Source organism: Anopheles stephensi, chromosome X, assembly GCF_013141755.1.
Source record: "Anopheles stephensi strain Indian chromosome X, UCI_ANSTEP_V1.0, whole genome shotgun sequence".
NCBI classification, from domain to species: domain Eukaryota; kingdom Metazoa; phylum Arthropoda; class Insecta; order Diptera; family Culicidae; genus Anopheles; species Anopheles stephensi.
Window position 1 is genome coordinate 8,969,494 of NC_050201.1, and position 15,576 is coordinate 8,985,069.

Consider the following 15,576-nt stretch of genomic DNA (forward strand, 5'->3'; position numbering starts at 1 on the left):
CTTCTTTTGTTTCGACGACTTGATGGCGTGTGTGCTCAGTCCAGCTGATTTTTTTTTGTTTTATTAATTTTACTTTATATCCCTACTAAATATATTTATTTGTGTTTGTTTGTTTGTTTTTCTTGTTGTATATATATATATTTGTGTGAGTGTGTGTTTTCTTTTTTCGATTTCACGCAATTAGTACAAAATTTCATAAGGGAGTGTGTTCAAAGCGCGAGACACTCATCCGTTCCCGGTTAAGTTAGGAGGAAGCTTGCCTCTTAATTCTTCACACTAGACGTGTTAGTTAATATCATATCTGTGTGTGTGTGTTTTTTTTAAATTGTTATTCCGTTTACATTTATAAAATGTGGTTCGTTTCTATCCTCTTTTCGCTTTTAGTATTTTCTGGCTTTTGCTTTTATTTAGAGAACATTAGTTCGATAATTCTGTCTGGATAATATTTTTCTGTTTTTATCGTACTTGACTTTTAGCTTTGCTTTAAAAGGGGTTTCATTTTTTTTAAACTCTCCAAACCGTTCCGAACACGACTACTGCTACTATATTACTAATATCTTCGTTGACGCATGATGCCCATCTGCCACAGACAGACAGCTGTTCCTTGTACGGTACGGCACCGTTCGTACCTCGTACGCAACACCACTATAGTATTTGGTTTGGAAAAAAAATGGCCAAAAAAGTATTTCAAAATTATGTCGTTCGTTTTGTGTTTTCTTCTTCTTCTTCTTTTCCGCTTCGGAAAATTCTCTTAAGCCTGCTCCATTTTGATACTAAGCCATTAAAAGGGGCTACTACTGTTTGTTTTTTTAACATTACGCTGTTCGATTAAAATAGTGAAAAGTTACACGAAATCATATTTTGCGCTTTCCCCGCCACCTACAGTATTACTACTACATTCGTGTGTCTCTGTGTGTTTGTTACTAAGTTTCTTTAATTAGACATTGAAAGATACCACTGCTGCTAGTTTTTTGTTGAGTAAATATGTTATTATCTATCAGCTGTACTAGTCGGTTTTGGTTTTCTTTTTTCGTCACAGACAGGCACTAATCTAGATATATGATATGTTGTTGTTGCTCGTTTTTGTTTGTTTTGTTTTGTCACTTAAAAAGCTTATTTTTGTTTGTTTGTTTGTTAATTGTCTACCCTTAATAAATCTTAGTACGTCAATAGCCGGACTGTTTTTTTTACTTTGTTTTTTCTTGCTGTAGTGGTGTGTTAAAGTTAATGTATATCGTTTTTTTCTTTTCATTCAAAATATAGTAGAAAGCAACCGCCAAAAACCGAATGCCGTACCTAATGGTTTCTTACATTTACTAGAGGTTTTGTTTTTTTTTTTTGTTCACACCAGTCTAAAGTATCATGCACACGCTACACACACACAAGCAATCAGCGCAACCATCTGGTTTTTCGGGTGGCTTTTAATTTGACAGGAGGTTAAAAATACTTTCAAACACGGAAAAATTAAAATTAAAACCCAGAACGATTTGCTTATTCTTATTGTCATTGGAGCCCCGCTCTCTCTCTCTCTCTCCCTCTCTCTCTCTCTCTCTCTTTCTTCTCTATTTCTGCTGCCTGCCATTTACCACCAGGTGGCGTTAGTGTCTGCAGTGTAAAATGCATACATTTTGTACTTAATAAAACAAACAAAGGACACGGTACGAATCCAATTTTAAAGGAAAAATGATTACGAGTTTATACAGAACAAAATATGGCCTTCTGTACGCTTGCTGTGGGTGCTGTTAAAGGTTCTATAGTGTTAAGTAAACTCTTTTTTTTTTTTTTTGGAGTCCCAGGTGACAGGTCGGCTACTGAAAAGTAATCAGTAACACGTCAAACCTTTGCGTTTTTCTTGACCTTTAGTTGCAATTCACAGCGTTTTTGTTTTGCTTCCTTTTTGTAAATCTCCCGTCAATTAATAGAATTGTGGGAGATGCGCAGTAGTAGCGCATTTAAATAGGTATGTGGTCTTAAAGTTTGAAGTTCAAAGTTTTTTTTTTCTAACTAGACCCCGAAAAAGGAAAATAGAGCATACTACCTAAACTGATTCTACCGGCAATGTTTTAAAACATTAAACCAAAAGCTAATACTTAAGCCAAGAGCTCGCTTGTCTAGGCCCTGGTTTAATAATACGTATCGGTTGCAAATACAAGTCCAAATTCAGTCTTTCTTGGTACAACAAAAATGCACGTTAGGGTTTTAGGGTTCACTCAAAGAAACATACCAAAAAAAATTGAATAGATAATGAATAGATGACATTGGGGGAAGCAAACAAATCTATTTATAAAAAAATGAGTGAAGAGTTGAAAATGGCTGCTTTTTACCTACTAGACAGCAAACCTTTCCGCTCAACATTTCCTGTGCTTATCGTGCTCGTTTGCCTACCGTTTCGTTCTGGACGCGCTCTTAGTAAATTGCGCAAATATTTTCCATCTAGCTCCATTTTGGCTTCCACACTTCCACTATGATATGTGTTGATGTCCAGCAACTACATTCCACTAGATAGACCTAGCATTTTTGCATATTGGGTTATGACGGCGTTCTCACCTTATTGGCAAAGCCACTCTACTAGCATTTTGTGTGTGTGTGTTTTTGTTTGTTAGTTTCTACCTTCCCGTAACAATACACTACTAATCATTTGTATCTACAAAGTAGACAGTTACGCTAATGTTTTCTTTATAATACTGCAGCGCTCAGTACTAGGTTTGACTGTACAAAACGTGTTGCTTAGTTGTATAGGTTGTAATTCTTTGTCTCTAGAAGGCCTTTGTAATAAGATGATAAAATTGTTACTTCCATAGTTTTCGCGTCGCCCATTCGCCCATATACTAACGATTTTTTTTTGCGCTCCTTTCGCACGATCTTAAAAAAAAAGCGATAAATTAGGTGCAATCACAACACACAAAATTATAACCTAAACAGACGGTCTGGTCGGCCGAGAATGGTAGATCTGTCACATTGACATTGGATTGACATCGAGTCCAGCCAAGGGCCAAGGAAATGACAGGTCAAGTCCATTTTCTCAAGGCTACGGTATACCTTAGGTCCAGAAGCAAGTGTCGCCATCTTTTTAAAACAATATACTGAAACTTTTGCCACTCCAGTTCAACCATCGTACTTGGATGTTAACCCACAGTATAGGATCGTAAAAGAAAAAGAGATGCGTAATGCTCACAACGTCCGAAAAAAAAAAACCATTGACAATCGATTGGTTTGGTAGTGCGGGGAAAATGGTAGAACTGTGAACTCAATTCACTATGGCGTTACAGTCTACACTGATTCAGCGAGAACACTTGAAGGAACTGATTGTATTAAGAATACCTAGTGTATTGGTGTGAGTGTGTATTTGTGGGTGGGTGTATAAAATGTTGCCCATACGTAGATCCCCTACCTCCAGTGTCTCCATGAATTGAAACTAGACGAGACATTTTGACATTGACAACACACTCTTTTTCTTTTTTCTAAAACCTCAACCAACACTGTAACGCAAAGATGGGTAAGAAAACCCCCGTTTTTTTTTTTTCAAATCACAAATATGGTGTTCCTATGCTTACACAATACACTAACGCTAAGAGCCGTACCCTTGCCAGATCAATTTACTTCCGATGTGTGGTTAGCTTTCGTGTGTGTGTGTGTAACGAAACCTTCGTGTTCGTCAGTTGCGCACATGTCTGTGTGTGTGTGTTTGTTTTGTATTTATGGGTGTGTGTGTGTGTGTACTATCATAGATAAGCTACGTATAACAGCTACTTAATATGATCCTCTACTACAAACGTTACATGTGAGGTGTATGTGTGTGTGTGTTTTTGCGTACAATTCTTAATTCCGTTTAACGTTGTCACTGCCTCACACTAGCCAGTAGTTCCCCCTTTAGATTGGTTTAATATGTTAACAGAAAATATACTAATCGAATAGTGGTTGTGGAATACGGGTTGTCATCGGACAAACTGTCACTAGATACTAGATACCTGTCAAAACTGTTGCACACATTCGCGTTGTTTGCATCACACTGTGCACTTGTCAACGCGTTTCAGGTCACCACGTGGATAAGCTCAAGGGTCTATGTGCTGTGCTGGTTTTTGTTACTCTAACGGCTAGGCCACCAGTAGTTTAGTGCCACACACGCGCACAGCGTTAATAACGTTTGCAAGTAAGCGTTGGTTTGCATTGTTTACGTTCGTGCCTTTAACTGTTTTTTTTTTTTTTTTGCTCTCTGTAGTCTCACTACCGCTAATCACCAAATTACCCAAAACACCACCTACAACCACCTATAGCAGGCTGCCATTTCTGTGCTGCGTGCCCCTATTGTATACGTTTGTGGTAAACTTAGCACGGATAGTTGTATGTGTAAAGTTTCTACAACCATTCACTGAGCCATTCACGTTGCAGGGCTCAGCAGTTAGTTTGAAAATAAATTTAAAAAAAAAAAACAATAATATGTACTCGCATGCCACGCGCACGCTATCTCCTCACCTCTTATCATTTGTATTAATCAGATCGATTCATTAAACTGGAGCCTCTTTATCAATGAATCAATTGAACAATTCAAAATGACAGTTGCTTTGCGGTTGTTTGCCGCTCGGAACACTTCGAACCGGAGTCGGAGGTAATAGAACTGGCTAGCGAACGGCTCTCGCGGCATCAGTATTCAGGGTTTTTTTTTGTTTTTGTTTAAAAAGCGTTACTTTTGGTTTAGTTTCTACATGTGTCATGTTTAAATAAAAAAAAACCAATCCGTGAGTTGGTGCTGATTACTATGCTTGACGTCTTCATTCTGGCCTTTATAATTATGATAACGACTAAAGCACCTGATATGTTTTTGTGTGTGTGTGTGTTGCATTTGTTGTTCCTTTTCTCTTCTGTGTTCTTCGCAGTATAAGTATGCTGTGTTTCGTTTAATTTTTTTTAAATCATCTCTCTCTCTCGCTCTCTTGTATAAAACAAGTGCCTACATGTTTAAAACAAAATGCGAGCATAACAAAACACTCTACGTCTTCTTCTCATAGTTTTCCTGGCTTAACGGTCTCTTACGGTCATGCCTAGCTTTGCTGCTGGCTTACCGAGACTTGTAACGATAGATATCGAACATTGCCCTTTGTGCTAAACATGTAGACACTTGTTTCATCCCCCGAGACTCACCCCGTCCCTGTTCCAATCGTGCTTTTTTCCCCGTTTTATCTTTTAGTGTTTGAAAACTGCATGCTCTACGCACTAGAGTACTGGTGTGTGTGTGTGTGTGTGTGTGGGTGGGCTTTTTTTTGCTTTTGCTCGATCCTGCATTCACTACCATCAATCTGCTAAACACGATATGAATCACATACATGATGAATTTGTTTTTTTTTTGTTTTGATCATAAGACCGCATCGCGTATATTTTGACCGTTAGTATTATAAACCCAACCAAATATATATGTATGTATGTATATATATATACGCTTACTAACAGCAGCAGCAATACTAACAAATATCGCCATACACATATTTTCTTTGTTTTTTTTCCCCCCCTCCGTTTCTCTACTCTTCTTGTGTTGTGTTTTGGTAGTTTCAAAAGTGATTTTACAATTCTCATAAAAAGCTTTGCTTACAAAGGTTAGATTTCCTTACAACACTATTTTGTTTGCCCACTACACACCACTCGTTTCGTTTTCCACCGGGGCTGGGTGTTGGGGTTTTTTTTGTTACATAATAATGTATATTAATATCTAAGTTTATCCAGCTGGGTTTGCCGTTTCCTTGTGTGCTTTTGTAGCAATGATATGTTTTGGTTTTGTTTGTTTTTTTGTGTTTCATATTTATATTAAATAGTAGGGGGAGGGTTTGTTTGTTGGTTGTTGCTTTTTCTGAGCATCTAAAACAGATGAAGCGCGTTACATTACTGCGTTGCGCTTCTTTGGTTTCCCATAGTATATGCAATTGGTTTTTTTTTTTTTTTGCTGCTTCCTTCCTTCTGAAACAAGCCCTCCCGAAATGATATCATTCGTACCTATCGTGGCCGTAATATCTAAGGTAACATCTAAAATGGGCGCTTAGATAACAAGACTTTTCTTCTACTTTTTGTTTGCTGTAACCGAAACCACACTAAGCAGTACAACTCATATTATCACGTGTGAGAGAGGCGGTACGGTAGATTTTAAAAACAGACAAAAATGTGGAGGGGGGGGGGAGGTGGGCGGCTGGTTGCAATCTACAGTGCTTTTGCAGTGCTCGCTTAACTTTAACCGTCTTTAAAACTTCACTGTAACCATCGCGCGCACACACACACACGACGGCGGCTTACAAATGTACACTTATTAGTATTTGGTTTCACATTATTCACTAATATATAGCTACACAGCAATATTTCATAAGTCTTCAAGCACGTGATATGTATTTGTGACAGAGGTTTTTGCTTCTTTTTTGTTAGGGCACCATTATAACATATACCTCAAGAGAAAGATCACAGGATCCAGTCCTTTGGTAACGTAACTGTGGCGATGTTGCTTGTGTGTGTGTGTCTTCTTTTCTTCCTTCCTCGTTTACCACTACTTCGTATCTTCGTCTGTTGTGTGTGTGTGTGTTGGTTTCGCCTTTGGTTTGGTTTTTGGTATTTGATATGTTTTTAGTTTTTCGTGTACAAAAACAAAAAATATATGAAAAAAAAAACGTTCCGCATCCCCAATCGCGATGTGGACGATGATGAAAAGCGCCTGCGCTTCACCAGAAAAGCTCCTTGAAATTCGATAATACACCATCCGTGAAAAACCAACGATGCTTTAGTACACGATCGGATGTATACATCCCTACGTAAGCATGAGTAGATTAGCAATCCATCACCGTGGGGCGGGCCGGGGTGCCTATGAACTAGTGCATGAACGCCCGTGTTTCAACCATTTAATTGCCCACCACCACCGCACACAGCGGAATCAACACCAACACCACCATCACAACGATAGGCATGGTACTGGACACGCTGGCTATCGACATTTGCTCGAGCAGGTTGCAAGGACTTTTCGACGGTACTGCGAATGCGAAGTAATGGAACGGCATGTGTGGTTAGGATGGGGGAACGGGGGGCTGTTTAGTGTACGACGCGCCGTTACCAGCACTCGCATCGCTCTACATACCTGACCAAGCACGTAGTCTCGGTAGAAAGTCGTTCCAAAACGCGCACGACGTTGCCATCGGTCCACGGCCATACTTTTCGCCCCGCAGATCATCCTCACCTTCGGCGTTGAAGATGAAAAAGATGGGATTCTCTCGAGTGTACAGCGGCCAATGTTCACCTTCCAGGGCAGGATTGCTAGATGGGACCCGATACAAATCAAAACACAGTCAGCCGACTTTGACGATGTCCGAAGCGTCCGTGGGGACACCCTCCTAATACTTACCCGGTCCGTGCAAATTCACTAACAGATAGCACCATGCGTCTGCTCAAATCCCGCTCCCGCTGGCGGTACTGCAGCGAGGCATTCATCGGTTGGCCGAATATATACTCGACCTCATCGCCATGCAGTACGCCCATCCATTCACCCCAAAGCGATGTGCTGGTACGCTACAAAAACCGGGGCAAACATTCCTCATTAGCCTCGAAGCCGGGGTCATACAAACGCCCCGCCTAGACTCACATGTGTAAAGTAGTAATAGTGCACCGAGGCACCACGCTCCGTCAGCCCGAGGGCAAACTCGTTCGTTGGACAGATGAAGAAGTGATCGCCAACCGCACGGCCAACCTGATGCTGATTCTGATACCCATCGTTACCACTTTCCCAGCCCGTGTACTGCAAATTACGAAGCAAGAGATTACACGATTACCCACGTGCCATTCGGCCAGGGGGGGGCCCCCCAGATCGTCCTGTCCGTACCTGGAAGATAATAGCCTCACGTTCCGGCTCGGATGCTTTGTTGAAGATGGTGTTCATAATTTCCAAAAACTTATCTCTCGGCAATGAGGTTGCCGCATCCTTTTCAAAATAGTCAATAAAATCGTACAACAGAAAATATGTTCCTGCAACCAAGAAGAAGAAAAAAAATCATGAGATGTGAACCGGAAACTGCGTCCTAGTACCGTCGCCAGCCTTACCTTCGTCCCGGTTGCTACCGACGAGTATATCAATTCCTTCCAAATTGGCTTCACGCAACATCGTCATCGGATCGGCGGTCATAAACACACCGTCAATGGTCGGTGCGGACGGGAAGCCCAATATGCCCGAGTAGGAGTTCCACTGCTGGACCGAGATGGTTTTTGCGTCCACGTTTCGCATGCACTGCATCACCGTGCTCGGCGATTCCTGCAAGATTGAACGCGTGTACCGTACAACACCGTACTGGCAAACCTTCCCAACGGCTTTGAACGTACCTTAAGCATTGTCAGATTACAGTTGCAATCATCGATCAGCCCTTCCGCGATCTGGAGCGCCTTCTCCGCGGTCATATGGCTCCACGGTGCGTTCAGTGTGCCCGACTGCAGGATGCCCCGTTTCGACAGTCCGCGCGTTACCGGAGACAGCAGATGCAGGCTGACCGAGCTGCCACCGGCCGACTCACCGAACAGCGTAATCAGATCCGGATCACCGCCGAACGCTTTCGCATTTTCCTTCAGCCACCGTATGGCGAGCGCTTGATCCCACATGCCCATGTTACCTGCAGCAAGAGCGTGCAATTAGTAGTGAGCGGCCGTACGGACGGTTCGAAAGAAAAAGCCCATACCTGGTGCATCTTCCTCGTAGCCGTTAATGTACGGCGCGAGGTACAGAAAGCCAAACGCACCGACACGGTACTGCATCGACGCGACGATCACATTTCCTACCGCGGCCAGTATTTCGGCGTTGTAGATGTCGAGCGTCGAGGTGCCGCTCATGAAACCACCGCCATAGATCCAAACAAGCATTGCCAGCCCACCCTTGGACTGATGCTGGCGCTGAAAATCGTCATCGTCCTGGAAATACTGCAAAATGGCCGGCGTCAGTGTTAGCATAGCTCAGTCTAAACGTCGGACTTACATCGTTGCTGCCAAAGTTAAGACCTCTACCATGACGTAGGCGCGTTTTCGTTGGCACCCATATGTTCAGATACAGACAGTCCTCCGATACGTTCGTGTTAGGGTTCCACATCTCTTCGCCAGCGAAGCCAGGGAAATACTCATATCTAGAAGCAAATACGGCGGCCATTGTTAGTGACTGGCCAAACAGTCGGAGCCTCAGACTCACCGTTCCTGTATGCATGATGGAGGTAGTCGGGTTGCATCCAGCACCCCGTGCCATGGTTCCGCTGGGACAGGCTTCTTAAACCGTAAGCTATCCACCGGCGGTTTCGCGAACGGGACACCGTTAAACACGTGCACCTCGCGCCCCTGCACCATGGTCGAGCGGCCCCGTATCGGGCCGCTGCTGGTTTGCACCACCAGCCGATCGATGATACCGTACGCGGGACATATCACAGCCGCTCCCAGCACCAGCACAAACACGCTCATGTATGGTCGGCGGGTACGCTGGTTCACAAACATGGTGTTGGATGTAGGAGGCCGCGACAGGCCGCACGGTTTCGTCCGTTTGATAGATGGGTTTCGGTTCACGAGTACACGAGTAGCAGGCACCGGGTGGGGGGGGCCGTGCGTCCGAACGCGTTAACACACTTTGAATGCTGCTGGCTGGTTGGTCTTCTGGGCCTTCGTTTACTACCGTGCACCACTCACATCTCACATCATTGCCCTCCTGACTTGGGTAGTATCACCGTGTCCGTTCTCAGCAACGCGCTCTACCGTGCCGTGTGCTGTAATGGTGGAACGTATTGAGAGCAAATTTGTTTTATTGCGTCCCCTATATAACGCGAAGTCGGCACCGGACATTGGGAGACTAGCCGTTCTAGCTCTAGAAGCTGATACAGCAGCAGCTGCTAATGATGTTTTGCTTCTTTTTTTTTGCAGCAGCAGATAATGCAAATCGACACAGCGTTATCAGTTGGCAAGGCGCACATCACATGTCAAGCCCTGTGCAGTAGTAGTATCGTAAATTGAAATCATATGCTGGAGATATGGTACGCAGGAACCGTCTGCGCAAGCCTCAACCGTCGCTGAGGGCACGTTGACATCGCGGGCTTCATATATTACATAAAAACAACATCATAAACCAAACGGCTCCGGAATACGTCCTGATATGCTGTACGGGCTATGAGAGTATGCTGGGAGCTCGAGAATTCTCGAGAACTCGTTTGTGGGCTATATCTGGACTTTATTGTCTACTAAACTATAGATCCGGGGCGGTCCGGTGGCCGAGGCGACAGCGGCGCCGGTCTGCACACGGCAGGGCCGGGGTCAAATCCCATCCAGACGGCCTCCCCGTACGAAAGGCTGACTACTTTTCTACGGGTAAAATTAAGTCACAGAAAGCCAGAAATGGTAGTCCGAGACCTCTCGAGGTTGTAGTGCCACAGAAGAAGAAGAAGAAACTATAGATCCTTCGAATATCCGTATGAAGGACTCGACACCCAAGCTTCTCAACAGTTGTGCAAAGCTACACAAAAAATGAAGTCTCCATCACTATTCGCCCATTTTCCTATAATCTGTTTAGGGAGTAGGAGAAGTAGGAGCAGTGTTGTGGAGAGGTACAGAACTCTTGCTCTTCCTCTTCTTTTCACGGTCGCTCAGCAAACAATAAGCTGTAAGCTATCATTATTATCGTGCCTTCCTCTTCTTCCCTCAAGCATACTTCCTCCCCAGTGCCCAGGATTCCTGCACCCACCTCACATCGCTTCTAGGATAGTTTTCCAGGGCTAGTTTTTGCTACGCAAACCGCACACACACACCCACCCACCCATTCCTTCTCAGGTCGATGTGGCAATGGATCCATATGGCATTATACCGGGGACCCTGTCCCGGTACGACATTGAGAATGATTTAAATTATGTACATATTTGACCTTCATGTTAATCCTTGTGCAATTGTGCACTGCCTGTCCCACATAGTCCCAATTCGCCCGTCCGCAGGAGCTATCGATCACCGAGCATGCCGAGTTTTCCTATCAGCGTTGCTTCTTTTTTGCCTTTGCCTCCACGTAAAACTAGGTCCAGGTCCAGGGGGGGGGGGGGGGGGAATGGGGCACATATATAGTGGGACGTCAGCGTCGTCTATCGGCTACGCAGCAGCAGCAGCAGCAGCTGCAAATAAGACAACCAATCTCCCATATGCACCTCCGGCAGTACTGCACATCGGCGGTGCAGAACATGTGATTGCCTACTGGTCCGTCCTTCGTGCGTCCAGGCAATCGCGCTCCGGGAAACAATTGGAGCACGGCAAACAGGGGGAAAACAGCATTATGTAATTTATTGATTTCAACGGTGCAACAGAGCAACAACAACAACAACAAAAATCCGTCATGTTTAATTTAGATGTATACGCCGAGCGGGTTGTGTGGCGAGCGGTGTGTATAACACAAACCTTCACGTAACAAACTTCAGCACCACTGTTGGATCCGGTGATACCGAGGAGTGCGGGCGATGTGGATGGGTTGTGTGAGCCACACACACACACACACACACACACACACACACATCTCCCTGCAATACTACCTGTGTAGTAGTACTATGAAATACCCCCCCACTTCAAATTTCCCATCGTTCACCCCCTCAATCCTTCTACACACATATATATATATACGCTTCATCGTATTACGTTATACAATCATTGCGTCCTTTCCCACTAAGAAGAGCCCACTGTACCACTCATGCATACACCTCCACTCTCATGCTACTGGAACTTGGGCTGCTTTTACTACAAGACCAGCTCAAAACCAACAAACACAAACGCCCACGCGCGCGTACAGATACGCAGCAGCAGCAGGCAAAGGAAGCAACCCCTGCCAGCTGTCTTTGACCTTGAGCGTACCGAGCTGCGGGAGATGCCAGGCGGCTGCACACGGCCAACTAATTCGATAAATACAGTGACAATTCAATTGATTTTTCTGCTACCCTTTCCCCACCACCCCCTCCCCAGGCTACTCTAGGTGAACCACCACAACGAAAAATGAAATGAGTGCGAAAATGCCTTCGAAAATCCGTCAGCCGCCGCCACCGTCACCACCATTTGGCAAACAGGTGAAAAGCGTGCCACAGGAGCGGTATTGATTTTTCTCGAACTCCCACCCACCTATCACCTCCCACCCACACCTCCCACTCCCCAGAATTTCCCACCAATCCGTATATCGATGTATCGGCGAATTTGGAGGACCTCTGCCGTTTCTGTACTGCCGAAGCATTTGTCGCCCCAAAATTAGCGTGGTTGAACCTGGCCGGCGGAATCCAGGACACGAATCCCAAGGATACACCCGATTCCAAGAAGTGCTGGAACACTAAACGCTCTGCAGCTAGTGTTGGGAATGGAGCTGTCTGTCTGTAGAACTGTTTCGCACACCTTTGAGCGTTTGAGTGTTGCTACTACTGTTACTATTACTACGACTAGCTGGCAACGCGTTGCTAACGGCGGGCGGGAGGTTTCAGAATACTACGACTGGTACCGCGCGCACCTCCCGCACCTCGCCCACCCCCCTTACTACAAGCTACTTCTGGGGAGTTCGCGCCCTCCTATATACCCGGAAGGTACGCAGTGAGCGGAGAGAACATTTATCGAGAGTGTGGGTGGGGAATATGTCGTCTAGTTGCCTGCACACTGCCTGCCCCATTTGCAAACAAGACGAGCCCACCAGACGCCTAGACCCATCTCTCTCTCTGTGTGTGTGTATGTATGACGAAGGGTCGATGGACACTTTCGGGTGTTGCGTTGTACAGGCCACCCGTCAATCTTAATATTCGCCAGGTTGATTGTATGGCGCACACATGCGACCGTGTTGAATAAAACATTGAACAACACCTGGACCGTTTTCTACCGCCAAGCCAGTTCAAGGCTCACACACAACACACACACACACACAGATGAGCTAGGCATCAGCAAAAATGATTGACCGAAAAACACTTTCGCCGCGATCAAACAAACTCTTGATGAATGTTTTGACGAGTCCTGGGGTACACCACGGAACTGCTACACTACTACTGCACACGGGAACCTGCTCGTTTGCTGTATACACGTATCATATCGCACAGTGGATGTTTGGTACCAACCAGCTGGAGCATCCGGGGAGGGAAGATGAGTAGGTACCAGTAACGAAATAACACAACCGATTCACCGCCTCAACCGATGGCGCCTTATTGAGAGTAAAAAACGGGTGTGTGTGTGTGTATGTTGCTGACCAGTAGTAGGTAAGAAGATTGAATTATGCAAAGCCTTATCGGAACACAAACACGGAACGAAAAACGGTGTGTGTATCAAAATGTTAATCTTTCCACTGCTCAACTGAAACTGACACGTACGCGGCAGGTCCTGAGCAGTTGCGCCTAGTTATCAGCGTACGGCCAAGCTGCTACAGCCGTTCGGTCGGCACTCGTGCCGTACTGCTCTCACACGCGCGCACGACTCGCCTAGCCGAGACGGTCACCCTTCGGGTGCCGGAATCGATCGCAGCACGCAGTCCTGTTTGTAAGGCGCGCTCTGTTTCGCTCACTCTCGCACGCAGCACGCAGAGTGTGTGCTGTCGGATTGAGTGCCGCGGAGGAGTTAATAAACCCTGAGCGCACTACTACCGCTCCGGAGCTTCACACAGCGTGCGCTGCAACTGGTCCCCGGTTCCCTTGGCTCTACCGTACCGCCGAACCGAGCCACGTTAGCGTAGTGGAGGATGTGGTGGTCGGAGACAACACCAGCATCAGTCGCTGTACAGCAGCCACTAGCTATCCTCCGTGTTAGGGGCATTGGCAGCAGTGCCGTACCGAGAGTGCGAGCGAGAAAGATGATCCAAAGTGTGCGGTGCATTGGATTTCGGGGCCCAAGTCCTGGACTGATATCGGCGTACCGTACAGAACCACCAGCAACAACAACAGCAAAACGGAGGGGCGCGCGCGCACCACACAATTCAGCAACCTCGCCGAGTGCGTGGCCGTTGTGTGTATCTGTAGCATACCAGCATGCATGCGTACGGCATTGGTTGGTTGTAAATTGATTGCCTGGACCCTGTATTAAGCAGCGGACCGTAGCCAGACAAACCAATTGGGACAATCGTTCTGGAAACGCCGCCAGCAACAGTCGCGTCATCCTAATAAGCTTAAACAGTAGGAGTAATTATTATGATTAGGGGTACCCGGTAGCGGCAGATAGGCAGTCGGGTATAGTTTATGGAGGTACAACGAAGTAAATCGGAAGTGGTGGAAACACACACACACACACACGGACTGCGTTTCCGCACATTCTGTTTGCTCGGTGACACACATCGGTATACATGGTGACCCACCAGAGACCACCGAGAAAGGGTCAGGCAGCATGAGATGAGATGAATGCTACTACTGCTGTGTACGCGTACTGCGTTGGGGGGGGGGGGGGGGGGGGGGGGGAGGGGGGGGTGCTGAGGTACAGTTAAAGTTAAAGAAGACTGGAGCTGAATGCTAAAGTTGACAGGAATGAAGTCGTCGTAGGACTTCAGTACTGCTTTCGTACAACGTCCTTCGGTACAACGGAGTGCTTGGCCTGCCGCAAGTAATAACCAAAGACTCATGAGAATGATTAATGAGTAATGATTTTGGAGCACGTCTTAAAGACATGCCCTGGTATCGAATTCGTTTCCAGGAAACACGGTCGAAGGCTGCATCCGAACTCCCTCAGGACTGACTCTACTTGATCTAGCCAACGAGCTCTCTGTGCTTCTCGGGTTGCTGGAGAACACCAGAGAGCATCCTCATCACATGCCCTAACCAGCGTATCCTTCCGGCTTTCGAAACCGTCAGGATGTCTGCATCGCCAAACAGCTCAGCTAGCTCGTTGTTCATTCTCCTTCTCCACAAGCAAAAGATTGGTGTCCTCCGCCCGCATAGTCTCATAGACTTAGGCATAGAACGCGTGCCCATAGAGGACTACCGGCCGTATCAGTGTGCGATATATGGCGCATTTCGTGCGTTATAGGAGTCTTCGGCATCTCAGGAGTCAGTGTAGTCACGATTCTCCTACTTACGTTGTTGTTCGAAGTTACGATGTTCGTGACACAACACTACAGTAGAGCAACACTCCTCTACTACCTCTCAAGATCGTCGCCATCAACCAACACACTGCTTCCGAGTCGTGCTCTATCACAGTTAGAGCCTCCAGCAAGTAGGTTATTTGTCTTCACCGCTTTGACCCTCAATCCAATCCTATCGGTCACGCGTTTTCGTCCGGTTGCACGCCTCGCACGCCGCCGCTGATGTCCCGCCGATGATGTCGATGTCATCCACGAAGCCACAGAATTGGAGAGAGCGGATAATAACCCCCCCTTCACTTCATTTTCCTGAAGTCTTTATTTCGGTGGCAGAACCGGTAACGGAGTAGATAATCGTTCGGCAGGAACGGCTATTCGTCTCCCCTGAGCAAGGGCTGACGATGCACCGGCGGATACTCTAAGTCAAGGAAGTCATAAACGGTAGACCGAACAAGGATAGTTAGTCTTGACACTCAGCTCCCATCTCCCCCGCAAGGAAAGACCAGGAAAACATGCTAGCTTTAGGTTTGTTCGTTGCAATATTGGAATGT

At 46.0% G+C, this 15,576-nt stretch overlaps 1 protein-coding gene across 4 annotated transcripts; it reads right to left on the bottom strand.

The window, feature by feature from the left end:
• Window positions 1-1,316: 1,316 nt before the first annotated feature.
• Window positions 1,317-13,355, bottom strand: LOC118504721 (acetylcholinesterase). 4 transcript variants are annotated; one of them, XM_036039866.1, is made up of 11 exons: window positions 13,335-13,355; window positions 9,185-9,746; window positions 8,978-9,122; window positions 8,685-8,922; window positions 8,335-8,618; window positions 8,059-8,266; window positions 7,841-7,983; window positions 7,604-7,756; window positions 7,367-7,530; window positions 7,103-7,278; window positions 1,317-6,997 (listed from the first exon to the last, which is right to left on the bottom strand). In XM_036039866.1, exons 2-11 carry the CDS (start codon window positions 9,478-9,480, stop codon window positions 6,870-6,872), a joined length of 1,935 nt encoding a protein of 644 aa, XP_035895759.1. In that variant the 5' UTR covers window positions 9,481-9,746; window positions 13,335-13,355; the 3' UTR covers window positions 1,317-6,869. The 4 variants fall into 4 exon arrangements, with proteins under 4 accessions (XP_035895759.1, XP_035895594.1, XP_035895688.1 ...); XM_036039701.1 differs by having other exon boundaries at window positions 13,215-13,339; XM_036039795.1 differs by lacking the exon at window positions 13,335-13,355 and adding an exon at window positions 13,266-13,327.
• Between the last annotated feature and the right edge of the window lie 2,221 nt (window positions 13,356-15,576).